We start from the raw sequence: 14,793 nt of genomic DNA, 5'->3' as shown, positions 1-14,793 counted from the left end.
GACATTAAACTAATGTCATCACTGTCCATTCATTATTCACTGTTTCGGTGTAGTCACAGCTGTCTGCAACAATGTCCACATAGCAGACACCTGTAAAAAACACAAACTTGCTTGTCTGACTTCTCAGCATCTTCTCATGGCACGGCTCATATCACACTAATGGGAACGCTCCACCAGTTGTCCACAAACGAACATTCAATTGTCATTCTTTTACATGACAGCGTGGCTGGGAGAAATTGGTTTGCAACACCTCCGTCACTCATTTATCCATTCATCATCACCGTGATTTTCCCGGGCTGTCAGTGTGTGCGCCTCTGAAAAGGCCTGATGTCATGAGGAAAGGGTCTGCTGTTGAATTTTATGTCACTATCATCCCACAGCTGCCATCAACAATGCTCCCAGAAAGCATTAATTGTGCAAACACCCAGAGGATGTAGGCTCCTGGGTGGAGACGTTCATCCTCTCAGGCTGCTAAGAATTTAGACTGACAGGAAAAACTCGTGGTAATCATTGTGCTGGATATTCTTTTTTTGCATTGAATTGTACCATTGCATAACAAAGGTGATACATCTAGCGGTGAGAAATGACACTAAATTACTGTTAGTGTAATTTATGGGCACTGAAATTCTGCAATTTCTGCATTTTTAGGGAATAATTGACAGTTTCCTTTATGGTTGTAGTGACAGACACACAACCCTACAATGAGTTGTTGCGTTTCCTCAATGGTGTTCTCAGCATTGCAAGCTTGCTCTACTATTTAATTTTGCACAGTACAGGAGATTTCTGCATTTCTACGCTCTTTTCTTTTGATATGTATTCATCTGTCTTTCCCGTGCTGTACAGAAAATTACAGTGGATCGCCCCAAACACAACTTTAGCTACCTTGTGAATTGGTTGTTATATCGTTCTCATCTTAAGAAATGTTAGTATTTACTCCTCGTTGTGCTTTTCTTGTTTGCGTCCACTGAATCTGACATCGAGTTGTCATTCTGGCATGTGTCAGTTTTTCAGCACGTGTCACAAATATTTATCGTAATTACACTAGTTTGTTTCAATGCAAAGCATTTTTGTTTAGAGGGAAGAGTGAATGGTAGATGTTCACTTTCATACATAAATACATAAAGACAAGAAGTTGTGGTGTTTTTAGAGCAAAATCAGCCACATCAGTCTTTGAAGTTTTTCATGAATCTCTTTGTTAAAGTTGAGTTGAATGATACAAAACCAACTGACTGTTTATGTGATCATATGTGAAAACGCTGAGCTACAGTAACACAGTAACCTTTCTTTATGTGTCTGTCTTCTCCTTCTCATGCTTAAAGTGAAATTACAAGTCAGACACCAGTGTATCTTACCTATTATATCCAATATTAGGGTTTGAGAAAGCATGTTTTTTGATTGATTTATATATGTTACTGTTGGGCTTTATGGGCTCCCTTACAGGAATCCCTGCTGCTCGTTGAATAGGAGGGTTAGCTTTCCTATACCCCAGAAAACCTGTTCTTATTTTGCTCAATATGCTACGTACCATTCATTTGAACATGTTTCTCTGCCATTGCTATAACAAACCAGCCCAGCTAAGACGAGCCTATTTTATCCCCAATTCAATCTCCAAAGATTCAGAACAAGCACAGCAAAAATCATTACGAGGGTGGTTTTGTGTAACCCTGTACGTGGTGGAGGGAAAATCTCAGAACTACACCATTATTCTCCTTAAATAATAAAATTCACTTTGTGTGTCAGAAGCTATGTCCGCATGTGTTTCTGTAAGTTACACAGTTACAGTGAGCTGTTGAGACCATCATGTATTTGGGCCTCAGCTAGTTGAATGACATCATTTGAAATTTTGGGTGGAAATGAGTGTAGATTATATACACTTGTCAGTTATGTATTTAAAAAATGTTAATCTCTGTAGTGTTCTATAACTGTTGCTCTCAAAATATCCTTTGAAATCCAGTGCAGAAGAAATAAAAAGCAGCATAGACGTGTTAAAAGTTATCAAAACATAAAGTATAAATGGTGAACTCGTGTTCCTCACTGTTTTCGTTTCCTTCCCTGAGGACAGAAGGAGGAACCAAGGGAGGAGGAGGACGATGGCTACCGATGGAGTTTCTCCCCAAGCTCTGCTGTGGCTCAGCCTGAGCGGTTTGAGCTCCCTGGTGTCACCCCTAAACCCCGATGATCCCAATGTGTGCAGCCACTGGGAGAGGTACGTTTCCCCAGTTGAGTCTCTTCAATATTCAAAATGATATTTAACAAAAGAAATACTGCAGTGAACTAATGGACTGCCGCCACAAATCAAAGCTGAGGGTTTGCCAATAATCAAATGCAAAAGGGAAAAGGTTTACTCCTGGGGACATATCGAGGCTGTAAATTCAAAGAGATGGTAATGTGACTGCTTGAGTGGTCCCAGCACTCAGCAGTATGTTGGGTAAAAGCACAATGCTGTTTCTGATGAGAGCTACGGAGAGTGCAGGTGCTGTGATCGATAATGTCTCTGTGTAATCAGTAGGAATTGTGCAAATGGATATTACTGCTGATGATTATTACAGCTTTGACTTCTCGCTAAAGGTTAGACTCAGTTCAGTAACCTTTGTTCAACACAATGAAAACACAGAGTGAGCTCGCTGCCAGCTACGGAGGGTAAGGAAGATGAGTTTCTTGATAACAACCTGAGCGGTTGTGAACTTTAAGGAGAGTAAATGTTTTTTCCCCAGATGACTCAATGGCTATTAAAAGTTTTTCATATTTAAAAATTAGATTTATTCTAACCGTTGTATTTATAATGAGATCAGTGCTTGACATCCTAATAACCTGCTTTTGGATATCATTGACTAGTTGAGGAAAGAAAAAAGGTTTCTATTGTGAAGTTGGACTTACATTTATGTTATATTTGATGTTTGCAGTTAATACAAAAACGTATTTTAATATATTACATTTAATAGTCGTGTATTCGATAATGACACAAGATTATCCAGAATTAGAAATTCATCCTGTCAAGCTGTTTTTTTCCCTGTTCCTCTAGTTATGCAGTGACTGTGCAGGAGTCTTATGCCCATCCATTTGACCAGGTTTACTACACCCGATGCACCGACATCCTCAACTGGTTCAAATGCACGAGACACAGGTATGCACAAAGCAACTCTCTTTGTTTGCAGTATTTTACTGTTTTAATTCCTTTAACATTTAATATTTTAGGGATTTTAAAAGAAGCTTTTTCATCTGCTAATTTTGTTCTGCCTAAAAAAATACAAAGAATTATTTCACTGTAAGACTACAAATGTGAAAGTAAAAATACTAGAAATGAAAGCTACAACTAAATAACCTTCCTCACTGATAAATAACTGTGATCAATGACTTAAAGGTATAATATATACATTTGTTCCAGTGGACAAATGAACAGATTTTGCTAACAGTTATCCTAAATGTTTCATTCAGTGTAGCTGTTTGTTTCAGTGACATTTAGATTATAATGCTAAGCAATGCTTAACAATCTTGACAAAGGTTTTGGCCTCCCGCCTGGATCAAATATTACCAGATATCATTAATGGTGACCAGGTTGGCTTTATTAAAAATAGGTCCTCAGGTGATAACATTAGAAGACTTCTTCATCTCATGCACAGAAGCGAATCTAACCTAACCCCGGTTGCGGCCTTCTCGCTAGATGCTGAGAAGGCCTTTGATCGGGTGGAATGGGGCTTCCTTATGACGACCCTCACAAGGTTCGGGTTTGGGCCTGGGTTTTGTAATTGGGTCAAAACTGTATATGCAAGTCCAAGGGCAGCGGTTTTGACAAATGGATTGGTGTCAGGGTTTTTTCATCTTACTCGCGGGACCCAACAGGGGTGCCCTTTGTCCCCGTTGCTTTTTACAATATTTCTGGAACCGCTGGCCTTGGCTATTCGAGCAAACAGGGGTGTCAGAGGTGTTCATGCAGGGGGTATGGAACACAAGTTGTTTCTATATGCTGATGACATCTTAGCAGTATTGACGGATCCCATGCAGTCTCTACCAGCGCTACTCACGTGTGTTGAGTCATTTTCAGGGTTGTCAGGTTATAAGATAAACTGGGACAAGTCAGAGGGCATGCCATTGTCAGCATCATGTCATTCTGGATGCGTTACTCCATTCAATTTTAAGTACTCACCTTCAGGTATGAAGTATTTAGGAATATTATTAAAACCCGACTTGGAGGATATTATGCTTTCAAATGTGGAACCTCTCCTCCTAAAGATAAAAACAAATCTGGAGAAATGGGGTGAATTGAATCTTACACTATGGGGTAAAATTAATGTGATTAAAATGATGGTGGTCCCACAGTTCAATTATGTTTCCATGATGTTACCTGTACGGATTCCTTTGCACATATTTGGTCAAATTGAGAAGTTAATCAAAGATTTTTTGTGGAATAACAAGAAGCCGAGAGTGAATATAAAGAAAATGTGGGCCTCTAAAGACATTGGGGGAATGGCCTTCCCAAATGTGAAGTTGTATAATTTAGCTTTTGAATTGTCAAGACTGGCCAAATACTGGACAGGATCGGGCTCTGAGCTGAGCTGGATGAAGATCGAACAGGAACTAGCGAGCCCCTTCACACCTTTGGATGTTCTCTCGCAGGGCGCGGCAACTAATGGACAAGACTCTCATGATAACCCAGTGCTCAGGTATTCCAAAGCTGTCTGGGTGGAGGTGCACAAGTTGTGTGGAGCATCTCATCTAAGACAACCTTATGCCTCGCTATGGAACAATATTGCTGTAAGGATTGGACGGAAAACTGTGTTCTGGAAGGAATGGCTTGTCAAAGGCATACGCAGGATAAGTGATCTTTACTCAGGGGGAGTGTTTATGTCATTTGCTGAAATAACCCGAAAATACAGTTTGACAAGAGAAAATAATTTTTGGAAATATTTACAAATAAGGGATTGTGTTACCAAAGGAAAATTTGCTCAAAGCTCGAATATGGTTGTGGAGTTCTTAGAATTGTCCAGTACAGCACATAGGGCGGCGGTTTTCTACAAACTGTTTAACAATCCAAAAAAAGAGATATGTGAAAACTTGAGGGTTATATGGCAGAGGGATCTGGGTTGTGCAATTTCTAAAGAAGACTGGCGCAGAATTTTGTCATTCTCTGATAAATATATAAGAGAGGCCAGGGGTAAATTTACTCAGTATAAATTAATACACAGGTGGTACTTCACTCCATCCAAACTTTATAGAATGGGAATTAGTCCCAGTAATGTATGCTGGAAATGTAGTTCAGATCCAGGGACATTTATGCATGCTATTTGGGAATGTGGGAAAGTTTATCCCTTTTGGCAAAAAGTATTGGACAAAATAGGAAGGTGGATTGGTTTGATGATACCCCTGTCACCAAGACTGTGCTTATTAGGGGATCGGTCAGTATTACCTGGGGTTTCAAAATATGACTTTGTGGTTATAAAGGTGGGGGTGATCGCAGCGGCTCGAGTTATTCTCAGTGTATGGAAGGAACCGTCTCCTCCAGAATATAATAGGTGGAAAGAAACTATGCTGAAAATGGTGTCGTATGAAAAGCTCTTGGCTAGGGTTAATGATGATAGGGAGGGTTTTGACGAATCGTGGGGACGTGTTTTTGGCTGAGATGGTTGGAACTTATTTGGTCAGGGCAATTATCTTTAGTCATGTTGTACGCTTGCTGCACTGTTTGTTTGTGTAGGCACTCAGTAAGGGAATGACTTAAAGATTTGAGTTAACTGATTTGAGTTTTTTTTAATTTTTTAATTTTTTTTTTATTATTATTATTATTATATTTTTTATATATATATTTTTTCTGTTGTTGTTTGTTGGTTGTTTTGTTTGTTTTTGTGTTGTGAAATGTTAAAAACAAATAAAGACTTCAATTATAAAAAAAAAAAAAAAACAATCTTAAAAATAACTTTTAATCAGATTCTTTTGATCAGGAATAACAATGCTGGACTAAACTAAACAAAACTAAACTCATCGTATTAGCTGTAGCTGATGTTAAGTCAAAGCTCAGGATTCTGATATCACTAACAAATTGCATTATGGGACAATTGTCTGAGTTGTAAACATGGACTATAGGGAAACAGATGTTGCTTCTGGGTCTAAAACTCGTCAGAAGATGAATCACGATTGGAAGCAGCAGCAAAGAGCTAAGGAAGGTCACTGAGTCAATAATTCATGGCTTAGGTAGTAATTGTCTACCAATTGCTACCATACTGGTAAGCAGTGTTGGTCAAGTTTCTTGACCAACACTGCTTACTGATTAATTAGTTAATTAATCAGTAACTAATTACTGATTACTTCCCCCAAAAAGTAATCCTGTTACTTTACTGATTACTTATTTTCAAAAGTAATTAATTACTTAGTTACTTTTTAAAAACACGATTTACAACCTGAGTAGGTGATAAAGCGATAGATCTTTCAGCCCAATTCTACTTTTTCTGTATAATCCATCATACAAAATGTAATCAAATGGAAAAGTCTCTTTTTAAAACTTGTTTTATTAGTTTTAATCTTTTAACTGTATGCATCAAGCAAAAATTTAATTATATGCAACATTCTCTGACTTGAATAAATTAGTTTAACATTTAAACCTATTTTCTGCACATAAAATAAAATATTTTTTGTGTTTACACTCAGTCTTTCAAATAGATGCAAGTAAAACACAGCAGAAAATAAATAAAGTCAAAGACTCAGCGGTCCTGTTGCTCTATTTTCACCTGTAAAGCAGGAGTGGGGTAGGTGGAGGGTTACCCTGGTGCAGGTGTGCCGCGGTCAGTGGAAGAATCCGTGAGTTTCTCTGTGAGTTTCCCATTACGTCGTAGCTACTCGGTGCTTGTTGGAAGTTTAGGGGTTTTTTTCGCTGTAAAAAGAAGTTTTCTTCCCACGCACAGCGGACACTAATGTTTTTGTCACTTTTTATGGAATCAAACTCAAAGTAAGGTCAGTACTTCCACGCTTTAAACGCTGCACGCTCATACTCTCTCTGCACTCGATATATGATCCACTGTTGATCTGCACACAGCTGTTGTCACTAACGTCGCACTCGCTTACGTCACTGTCATGAGACATTCTTGCAAAAAAATCACAGTTTTAGTAACGCAGTAACGCAGCGTTCCTACGGGAAAGTAACGGTAATCTAATTACCGTTTTTGCAATAGTAATCCCTTAACTTTACTCGTTACTTGAAAAAAGTAATCTGATTACAGTAACGCGTTACATCTCTGCTGGTAAGTAATAATAGTAACACATTCAAGTGTTTTATTTGCATTCAACAGGATTTATGCTATGCTACACACCTTAGATGTGACAGTTATCTTTGCTGTAGCAACACGACAGCACAGTCAGAATCAAAGAGAGACTTTATATGTTTTCTAAAAAAAGGGTTTAAACTGACAGACTGACACAATCAGCTACAGAGTAACATTTCAGTGAGATATATGAACTTATCAGAAATATCTGGTATTATGTGAAAAATCTGCCAAGTGTGGTCACCATAAACCGTGAGATCAGTATCTCCAAAAATAAAGTGAACGTAGTTTGGCTCGTTTAAATGGCACTCCTCGTTTGCTTTAGGTATATTCAACAGCCACTACAGCTGGAAACAACTTAAATTGAAAATATGATATTTAGTTTTTCACTGAAATAAAATACAGCAACACTGCATTACTTAAACTTCTCATGTACATTTCTAACAGCTGCATTTTAAGTCATTGGTCAATACCTCATTACTTTATGGCTTTATATATAAAACACATTTTAGATATGAGTAGATATCACATCTACTTATATATACAGTATATAGTCATAGTCTCTTGATGCTGAGAGCAGCTCGGTTGCTGACAAACAGAGTTTGCATTGTACGGTCAGTAAGAAATGCATTCCTGCCCGTGCACTGCTGGCTCTGTTGTGCGGGCGCCGGGTCTATTGTGTAACTGACGCCACCAAAATTAACAGGAAGCTTGCATTAGAGCCTCTTATTTTGTGTTTTGTTTGGGTTTACGGCAATGCGTGAAATTACCAAAATTAGACAGAGGATAGCCTAACATAGGAAACAGACAAGAACACCTTGTAATCCACTTATTTCAACAAAGTAACTGTATTCTAATGATCACCCTTTTAAACGGTAACTGTAACACAATACAGTTACTCATATTATTGTAAATACGTAACGTCGGTACATGTATTCTGTTACTTCCCAACATTCTGATGTCATTCTGATGAGCAACTGTTGGCATATCAGCTTCGATAATAATAATAATAATAATGGATTGGATTTATATAGCGCTTTTCGGGGCCCTCAAAGCGCTTTACAATACCACTATTCATTCACTCTCACATTCACACACTGGTGGAGGCAGCTACAGTTGTAGCCACAGCTGCCCTGGGGCAGACTGACAGAAGCGAGGCTGCCATATCGCACCATCGGCCCCTCTGGCCAACACCAGTAAGCGGTAGGTGCAGTGTCTTGCCCAAGGACACAACGACCAGGACTGTCCAAGCCGGGGCTCGAACCAGCAACCTTCCGGTTACAAGACAAACTGCCAACTCTTGAGCCACGATCGCCCCATGATGACCACATCAAGCTTTGTAGCGACTAGTTTAGTTTATCTAAGAGCTGATCCGTTTAGCTTAAACTGAAATATTAGAAAACATCCTTGTCCTTGAATGAGTGGAGAAACTCCCCTAAACATTTAAGTGCTGCTCATCCTTTATAAGTGCAGTGACTACTGTGTTCTTAAGCGACCTTTGAGTGACAATGCTGAGTGATGACATGTTCAAAGGCTTGTTGTGGGATGTTCTGGTGAAAGTGCATTCACACGATCATTTTCTGTTGTTGTGAAAATAATTCACTGCAAGCTTACATTTTTTGTTTTATACATCAGTGTGGTCAGCGCCACACATCTTTTAACATTAATACCTTTACTGTGTTTATGTCACTTGCACAGGATCAGCTACAAGACCGCCTATAGGAGAGGTGTAAGGACCATGTACAGACGACGCTCTCAGTGTTGTCCTGGCTTCTATGAAAGTGGAGAACTGTGTGTTCGTAAGTCCTGCAGATTCCTTAACACCATTTTAGCCTTTGTGTCTTTTCTACAACCGGAGTAAATCACGTTACCTCAAACAGATTCAATTCAATTCAGTTTTATTTTTACAATCAAATCACAACAACAGATGTTAATGAGTTTGTAAACTCATTACTACAAACCACATGACAATGTTCAGTCTGCTCACAGGGCAGATGTGCCTGGAGTGGGAGCAACAAAAGTAAATAGAGGAAGAAGTTGGTGAGTTCTTAACTATTGAAGAACACGGCGAATGTACGTTCATTAGACGGCTACATACAGTCCTTTGCACATCTACAGTACCTATCCACATCAAGAATGCAAAGCATGCGAGGCATGTTTTTTAGCTCAAACTTGTAATGCAGACCTGTTAGTTGGTGAAGATCAAGGTTGGGTTATGTTCACACTGTAAACGAATTGCTCTGGAGTCCAGATAAAACTGTACCAAGACTATCCGGTTTGTTTGGTCTGGACCTAAGTGCAATTACTTTGTTCATAGCTACACAAATGAATCAAACCAAGGGTGAAAATGAACCACTTTGATATAAACAGACAAAATACTCCAGGTCTGTAAACAACCTAGCTCACACCTAGGGATGGGTATCGAAAACCGGTTCTTGTTGAGAACCGGTTCCCACTGTTTCAAATCCTTGGAAGTGTTTGCCATTTTTGCAAACGATTCCCTTATCGATTCCAGTCGCCCCGAATGACGTCACCACGTTGCAGAGCGTCATTTACCTGGCAGGAAACGGCGCCTAAGTGGCTCAGACGCTCAAAAGTTTGGTTATACTTTACGAGAACGGATGACAACAGGGCAACTTGCAATACTTGAATAGTGGATATTTCATTTAAGGGAGGAAACACTACGAATATGCAAAAGCATTTGCTCACAAAACACGCGATGACCTTAAATGAATGTCGTGTTTTTAATTCTGGACTCGTGAATCTCAACCCAGCAGCAGCGCTAACGTTTGCACGTCCTCTCCTGTTAATGCGGCAGGTAAATAATCAACAACAGTGCATATTATGTTAGCGCGATCTGCCTTATTACAAACCTGCCATTACTGTGCATTTAGTGACCGTGATGAGACAGACAGAGTCTGGCTCAGATGCTCTTGTTCAAAGAGAAGATATAAAACAAAATTCTAAGCTAATCGACCTTAGTGTTCTCCTTTTTAAAAAATAAGAATCGATAAAGAATCGAATCGTTAAACAGAATCGAAAATGGAATCGGAATCGTGAAAATCTTATCAGTACCCATCCCTACTCAAAGTGTGCATTTTTGTGTTTAACAGACTAAGTCAGTCTACACTAGAAGAGTTTTATATAGATGCCACACCATTTACCTGTGACATGTCATGGTCCTGGGTCGGTGACCCAGTGTTTTGAGTTTTGTACATTTATTTTTGATCTCATCATGGTTCATGAATATTAGGGTTTTGGTTTCTGTTTTGCATTTCTAGAGCTCTAGTTCTCCTGGGTTTGTGATTTCTAGATCTTAGGTTTAGTTCTGCCCTCGTGTTTATTCTCTTGTTCCCCAGTCAGTCATGTCTCATGTCCTTCCTGTCCTTGTACTCGGCGTTCCCTCTGTTCAGTGTCTAGTCTGTGTCTGCCGCATGCTTCCTGTTTTATTTTGACAGTCCTGCTCTGTGTTCAGCCTCTGTTCCCCGTCTCGTCTGAGTAATTAGTACCAGCTGTGTCTCCCATTTCCTGATTACTCCGTCTTGTATTTCAGTCCTCTGTCATCCCCTGCTCTGCGTTGCATTATACCCTCTTTGTGCTGTGTCTCCTCCCTTCGCGTCCTGAGTATTCTTAGTTTCTAGGTTCCTGTTCTCCGGTTTTAGTCCTGCATTTGTGGTTTTGGTTTGTTTTTGTCACGTTTACTGCTATGAAGAGTTTCTCCAGCAATAAAGCTGCGCACTAAGTTAAATCTCTGTTTGTGAATCCGGCATTTTGGGTTCCATGGTCTACTGCGTCGATATGGACATGATTTATTTTTATTTATTATATTTGAATTTATTTTACTCCACAAACGAATGCGCACAGTGGTAAAATCCAAACTTCATCCAGGACAGAAACAACTGCTAACATGCTAACACAAAGGTATTAAGCTAGCCAAGAACCCAGAGTGCTGTTAAAGCTGAGCATACTGACACTAAGTAACCGGGTAATAAAAGTGGTGATGAGCAGTCAGACTGCAGGCTCTGCTCATTTTTCTACAGTAGAGTCACTGTGGTGACGAGTTTACACTCTTTGTGTTGGTTTTCATCTTTGCTTTGTGCTGACGGCTTTGTGTTCATACCCAAATACTCATAGAACGATCACACGGTTGTCCTAATAATTTGTGTTGGTGTGTGGGGCCTCTAGGTTTATATTGTTAATTGGTAATTATGAGACCGTGTGTTTCATATCATTTTACAGAGAAACATGATGTAAAAGCAATGTAATGACTAGTATAATGAATTACTGTCTCCAGTGAATAACTAAGTCACATACTGCATTACTTTAAAGAAAAGTGTTCAGTGTAATACATGACCTTTAAAAACCCAATGAGAATTTATAAGAGAATCAACAACGAATCGAGTCGATAAGTGATATCGATATTGAAATCACAATCGCTAAATTCGTATAAACTCCCATCAGTGATTATAGTCCACATAAATGACTGAACATGTGTCACATTTTTCCTGCTAGTTTCTTCTTAGACACAAAATATAGATGCTATAAAAACCCAACAAAAACACACTGTGGTTGATCAAAACCAAAAGTGTTTGTTTGTTATCAGACAGCGCTTTCTCCTTAATATTCCAACCGCAAGAGAACATGTGTTATGCATAACGTGTCAGTGACAAACAAAACCATTTTCCTGTCATATGCATTGTTATTTTCAAACTTTTTCCACTTGATGCACGCACACAGTATGCAGGCTTGTTAAAATTGCAGTGTACCTTGTGGAACAGTCGTTCAATCTCAGTAGTTATCTTTTCACAGTTACCTATATCTGCTGTCAAAATGAAGATCAGTCGAGCTCTGTAACAAAGTCAATGTATTTCTACCCAAAGTGTGACCACAAGCAGCTGGAAGGAAACCTGGTAAAAGAAAAAAGAAAGACACTGAGCAAAATCTCAAACAAACTGCAAAATGTTTCTTTAGACATCAGGCAGCTCTGAAAACTGCAAATCCAAACTGTTTTCAGAGCTACGTTTGTTAGTTGTCTTTGGTCATTTGGATGAATTCATCAGGTGAATCAAATAATTTTGCATTCAAGTTGAAGAGAACCTTCATTCAGTATGTGTGTAAAAGATTGGCCTTATCATCTAGCTGTGTTCCCCGCTTCATGGGAACAGTCCATTACACAATTATTTCTGTCTGAAGCTCAAACTTTGCCAGTCAAAGTAAATAACAGCTCTTCAATCAGTTAAAAACAAACAATTAAACTGAGCAGATGAAACAACAGATGTTGTTTTCAGATCTACATGTGCACGATTCTTTATTTAAGTGTGAATCCAGTCTCATTAAGCTTCTGCTCTTAATTGTTAAAGAAGAATCCCACAACATGCTCTCCTGGTTCTGTCACACATCTACTTATGTTATCACGTCTGACAGTTGTTCAGACAAAGAATCAACTGAAATCCTTCATGTTTTTACATTTTTTCATGATTAAAATGCAATTAAAAGTGATCCTAAAAAGACTTTTATTGAATTGTGTTCACATGTTTTAATTAATCCAGGTAAAAAGTTGCAACCTCACAGTGTTGTAATCAGCAAAGCATAATCTCCACCGGGGTTTTTAAATGGCCTTGTTTCCATTTGCATGCAGTGTGGCACTACTATATACAGCTTTCTTTAGTTCAGTGTGAACAAGCAAAGGCCGCAGAATAACTGGGCCCTCAAAGGGGCATTAGAGTGCCATCGCTGTGTGAAAGTTTATAAATCCTGGGGAACTATGGCAAAACAAAACTGCTTATTTGTTCTGGAATAAATAAAATATATAAACTAATTTTCTAATTTTACTCTAAAATACTTTTTCTCCACTAAAGCCATGCAGTATTCACCAGGATTAACAGAATGCAGTGACTTAATTTTGTGTACCTGTGGCCAACTGGTAAAGACAAAGCCAAGCTAAGTGGCAGAATTACTGTTAACAACAATGCGACCTAAATTTAAAGGGCCTGACAATGCTCCATAATTTATTAACTTTTAGTTGTAAGGAGGAGAGAGCAGTGTAAAGAACAGACTGGGAGCAAAGACAATGCTATGAAACAATTAATGTAATTTCCCCAGAAATAAAAACAAATATACAGTTAAGGTAGCACTGAATGAAAAGATTACATGACTAAAAGTAATAAAACTGGTTAAACAGTTCTCTAAAAGAAAAAGGGTGTGGCGCGAATAAGGCACGGCGGGACCACATATCGTTATTTCGAGCCATCTTTACTTGCTGCGGCTGCAGCTCACACCAACGTGTTTTAACACGGCGGGCGTGATTGCGGATGCCGTGCTGGTGCGTCCACACGGCACCGCAGACCACGCCCCACCACAAAGGGAAATTATTTCAAATTAATATATATATAAGAATATAGCAGTCCCAGTCCAGTTAGTACGTGAGCATTTACCACACAGTCCTACACTCTATCCAAGTCCAGTGGCTGTTCTGAAACCCATTTTCTCCTTGTTTCTATAACAGTGTAAACCAGCGGTCCCAACCCCCGGGCCTCGGACCGGTACCGGTCCGTGAGTCGTTTGGTACCGGGCTGCGAGAGTCGAGGCTCAGGTGTGAAATGTCTGGTTTTCAGGGTTTTTATCGGTTTTCAGCGTTATTTTGTTATCGTTTTTATCGTTAACTGGGTTTTCCTGGGTCTTTTCACGTGTGTTATGAATAAATCTTCTTTTTTTCGGTACGGGTACTAGTTTTATTTTGTTGTATTTATCCGCGACACCTTAAAGGCCGGTCCGTGAAAATATTGTCGGGCATAAACCGGTCCGTGGTGCAAAAAAGGTTGGAGACCGCTGGTGTAGACCATAACCGAATAGCAATCCTTCCTCAACTTCTGTCAACTAGTGTCAAGCTTCCTTCTGCAGTTGAAAATTGAAATGAAAAAATGTTATGAGTGTCTAAACCGAAGGCAAGAGAGTGAAACTCAGGTGCACATTCTTTATTAAACCCACACACAGAACAACTTGGAGCTTATGATGGTACCAGGTATGGTGAGAGATCTCCAGCGTTGTATGGAAGAAGGTGGGTTTAGTCAGCTCCTGTGACTGACAGAGGTACAAACTGGAACAAGGAACAAAGACAGTAGTTTACAAAATAAGCCAAGAGACTGGTCTGTTTGCCACAAGGAGCAAGCTGATAAGCTGGTAAAGTCTGAGTGGCTGAGCTGACCTATTTTGTACTTCAACTGACTGGGGTGATTAGACAAGGTGATCCAACCGGGGAGTGTAAAAGTCTTCAAACTAAAGAGCAGAGAACGTCTCTGACTTTGAGAATAAAAACACAGACACAGACCAGAGGCTGACTATGATAGAAAAATGCTGCAAAAGCACAGAAAACACAACAGAAGCTGAATAAATCACATTGAAAGTAGAAAAAAATTGGGTCAGTTTATCTGTTCGTCTGTCTTTTTGTTTCACTAGCTGGGCCCACGTCCTCATTTTAAGTTTGACAGCGTTTTAGTAGGTAAAAGTCGATGCTTTGACATGAATTGAGCTGCGGTTTGGGGAA

The 14,793-nt window shown here is 39.3% G+C and overlaps 1 protein-coding gene across 7 annotated transcripts in view; it reads left to right on the top strand.

Moving 5' to 3' along the window:
• Positions 1 to 14,793, top strand: part of LOC113034360 (multiple epidermal growth factor-like domains protein 11) — a 193,523-nt gene that overhangs the window by 3,221 nt on the left and 175,509 nt on the right. For all 7 annotated transcript variants that reach the window (XM_026189116.1, XM_026189023.1, XM_026188964.1 and 4 more), the window contains exons 2-4: positions 2,063 to 2,206; positions 3,023 to 3,124; positions 8,949 to 9,049. In XM_026189116.1, coding sequence (XP_026044901.1) covers positions 2,091 to 2,206; positions 3,023 to 3,124; positions 8,949 to 9,049 — 319 coding nt within the window. In that variant the 5' untranslated portion in view covers positions 2,063 to 2,090. The remainder of the gene's footprint in view (positions 1 to 2,062; positions 2,207 to 3,022; positions 3,125 to 8,948; positions 9,050 to 14,793) is intronic.

This window comes from Astatotilapia calliptera, chromosome 1 (assembly GCF_900246225.1).
Source record: "Astatotilapia calliptera chromosome 1, fAstCal1.2, whole genome shotgun sequence".
Taxonomy (NCBI): Eukaryota; Metazoa; Chordata; class Actinopteri; order Cichliformes; family Cichlidae; genus Astatotilapia; species Astatotilapia calliptera.
The sequence above is the reverse complement of the archived record's forward strand: the minus strand, read 5'-3'. Positions and strand labels throughout refer to the sequence as shown.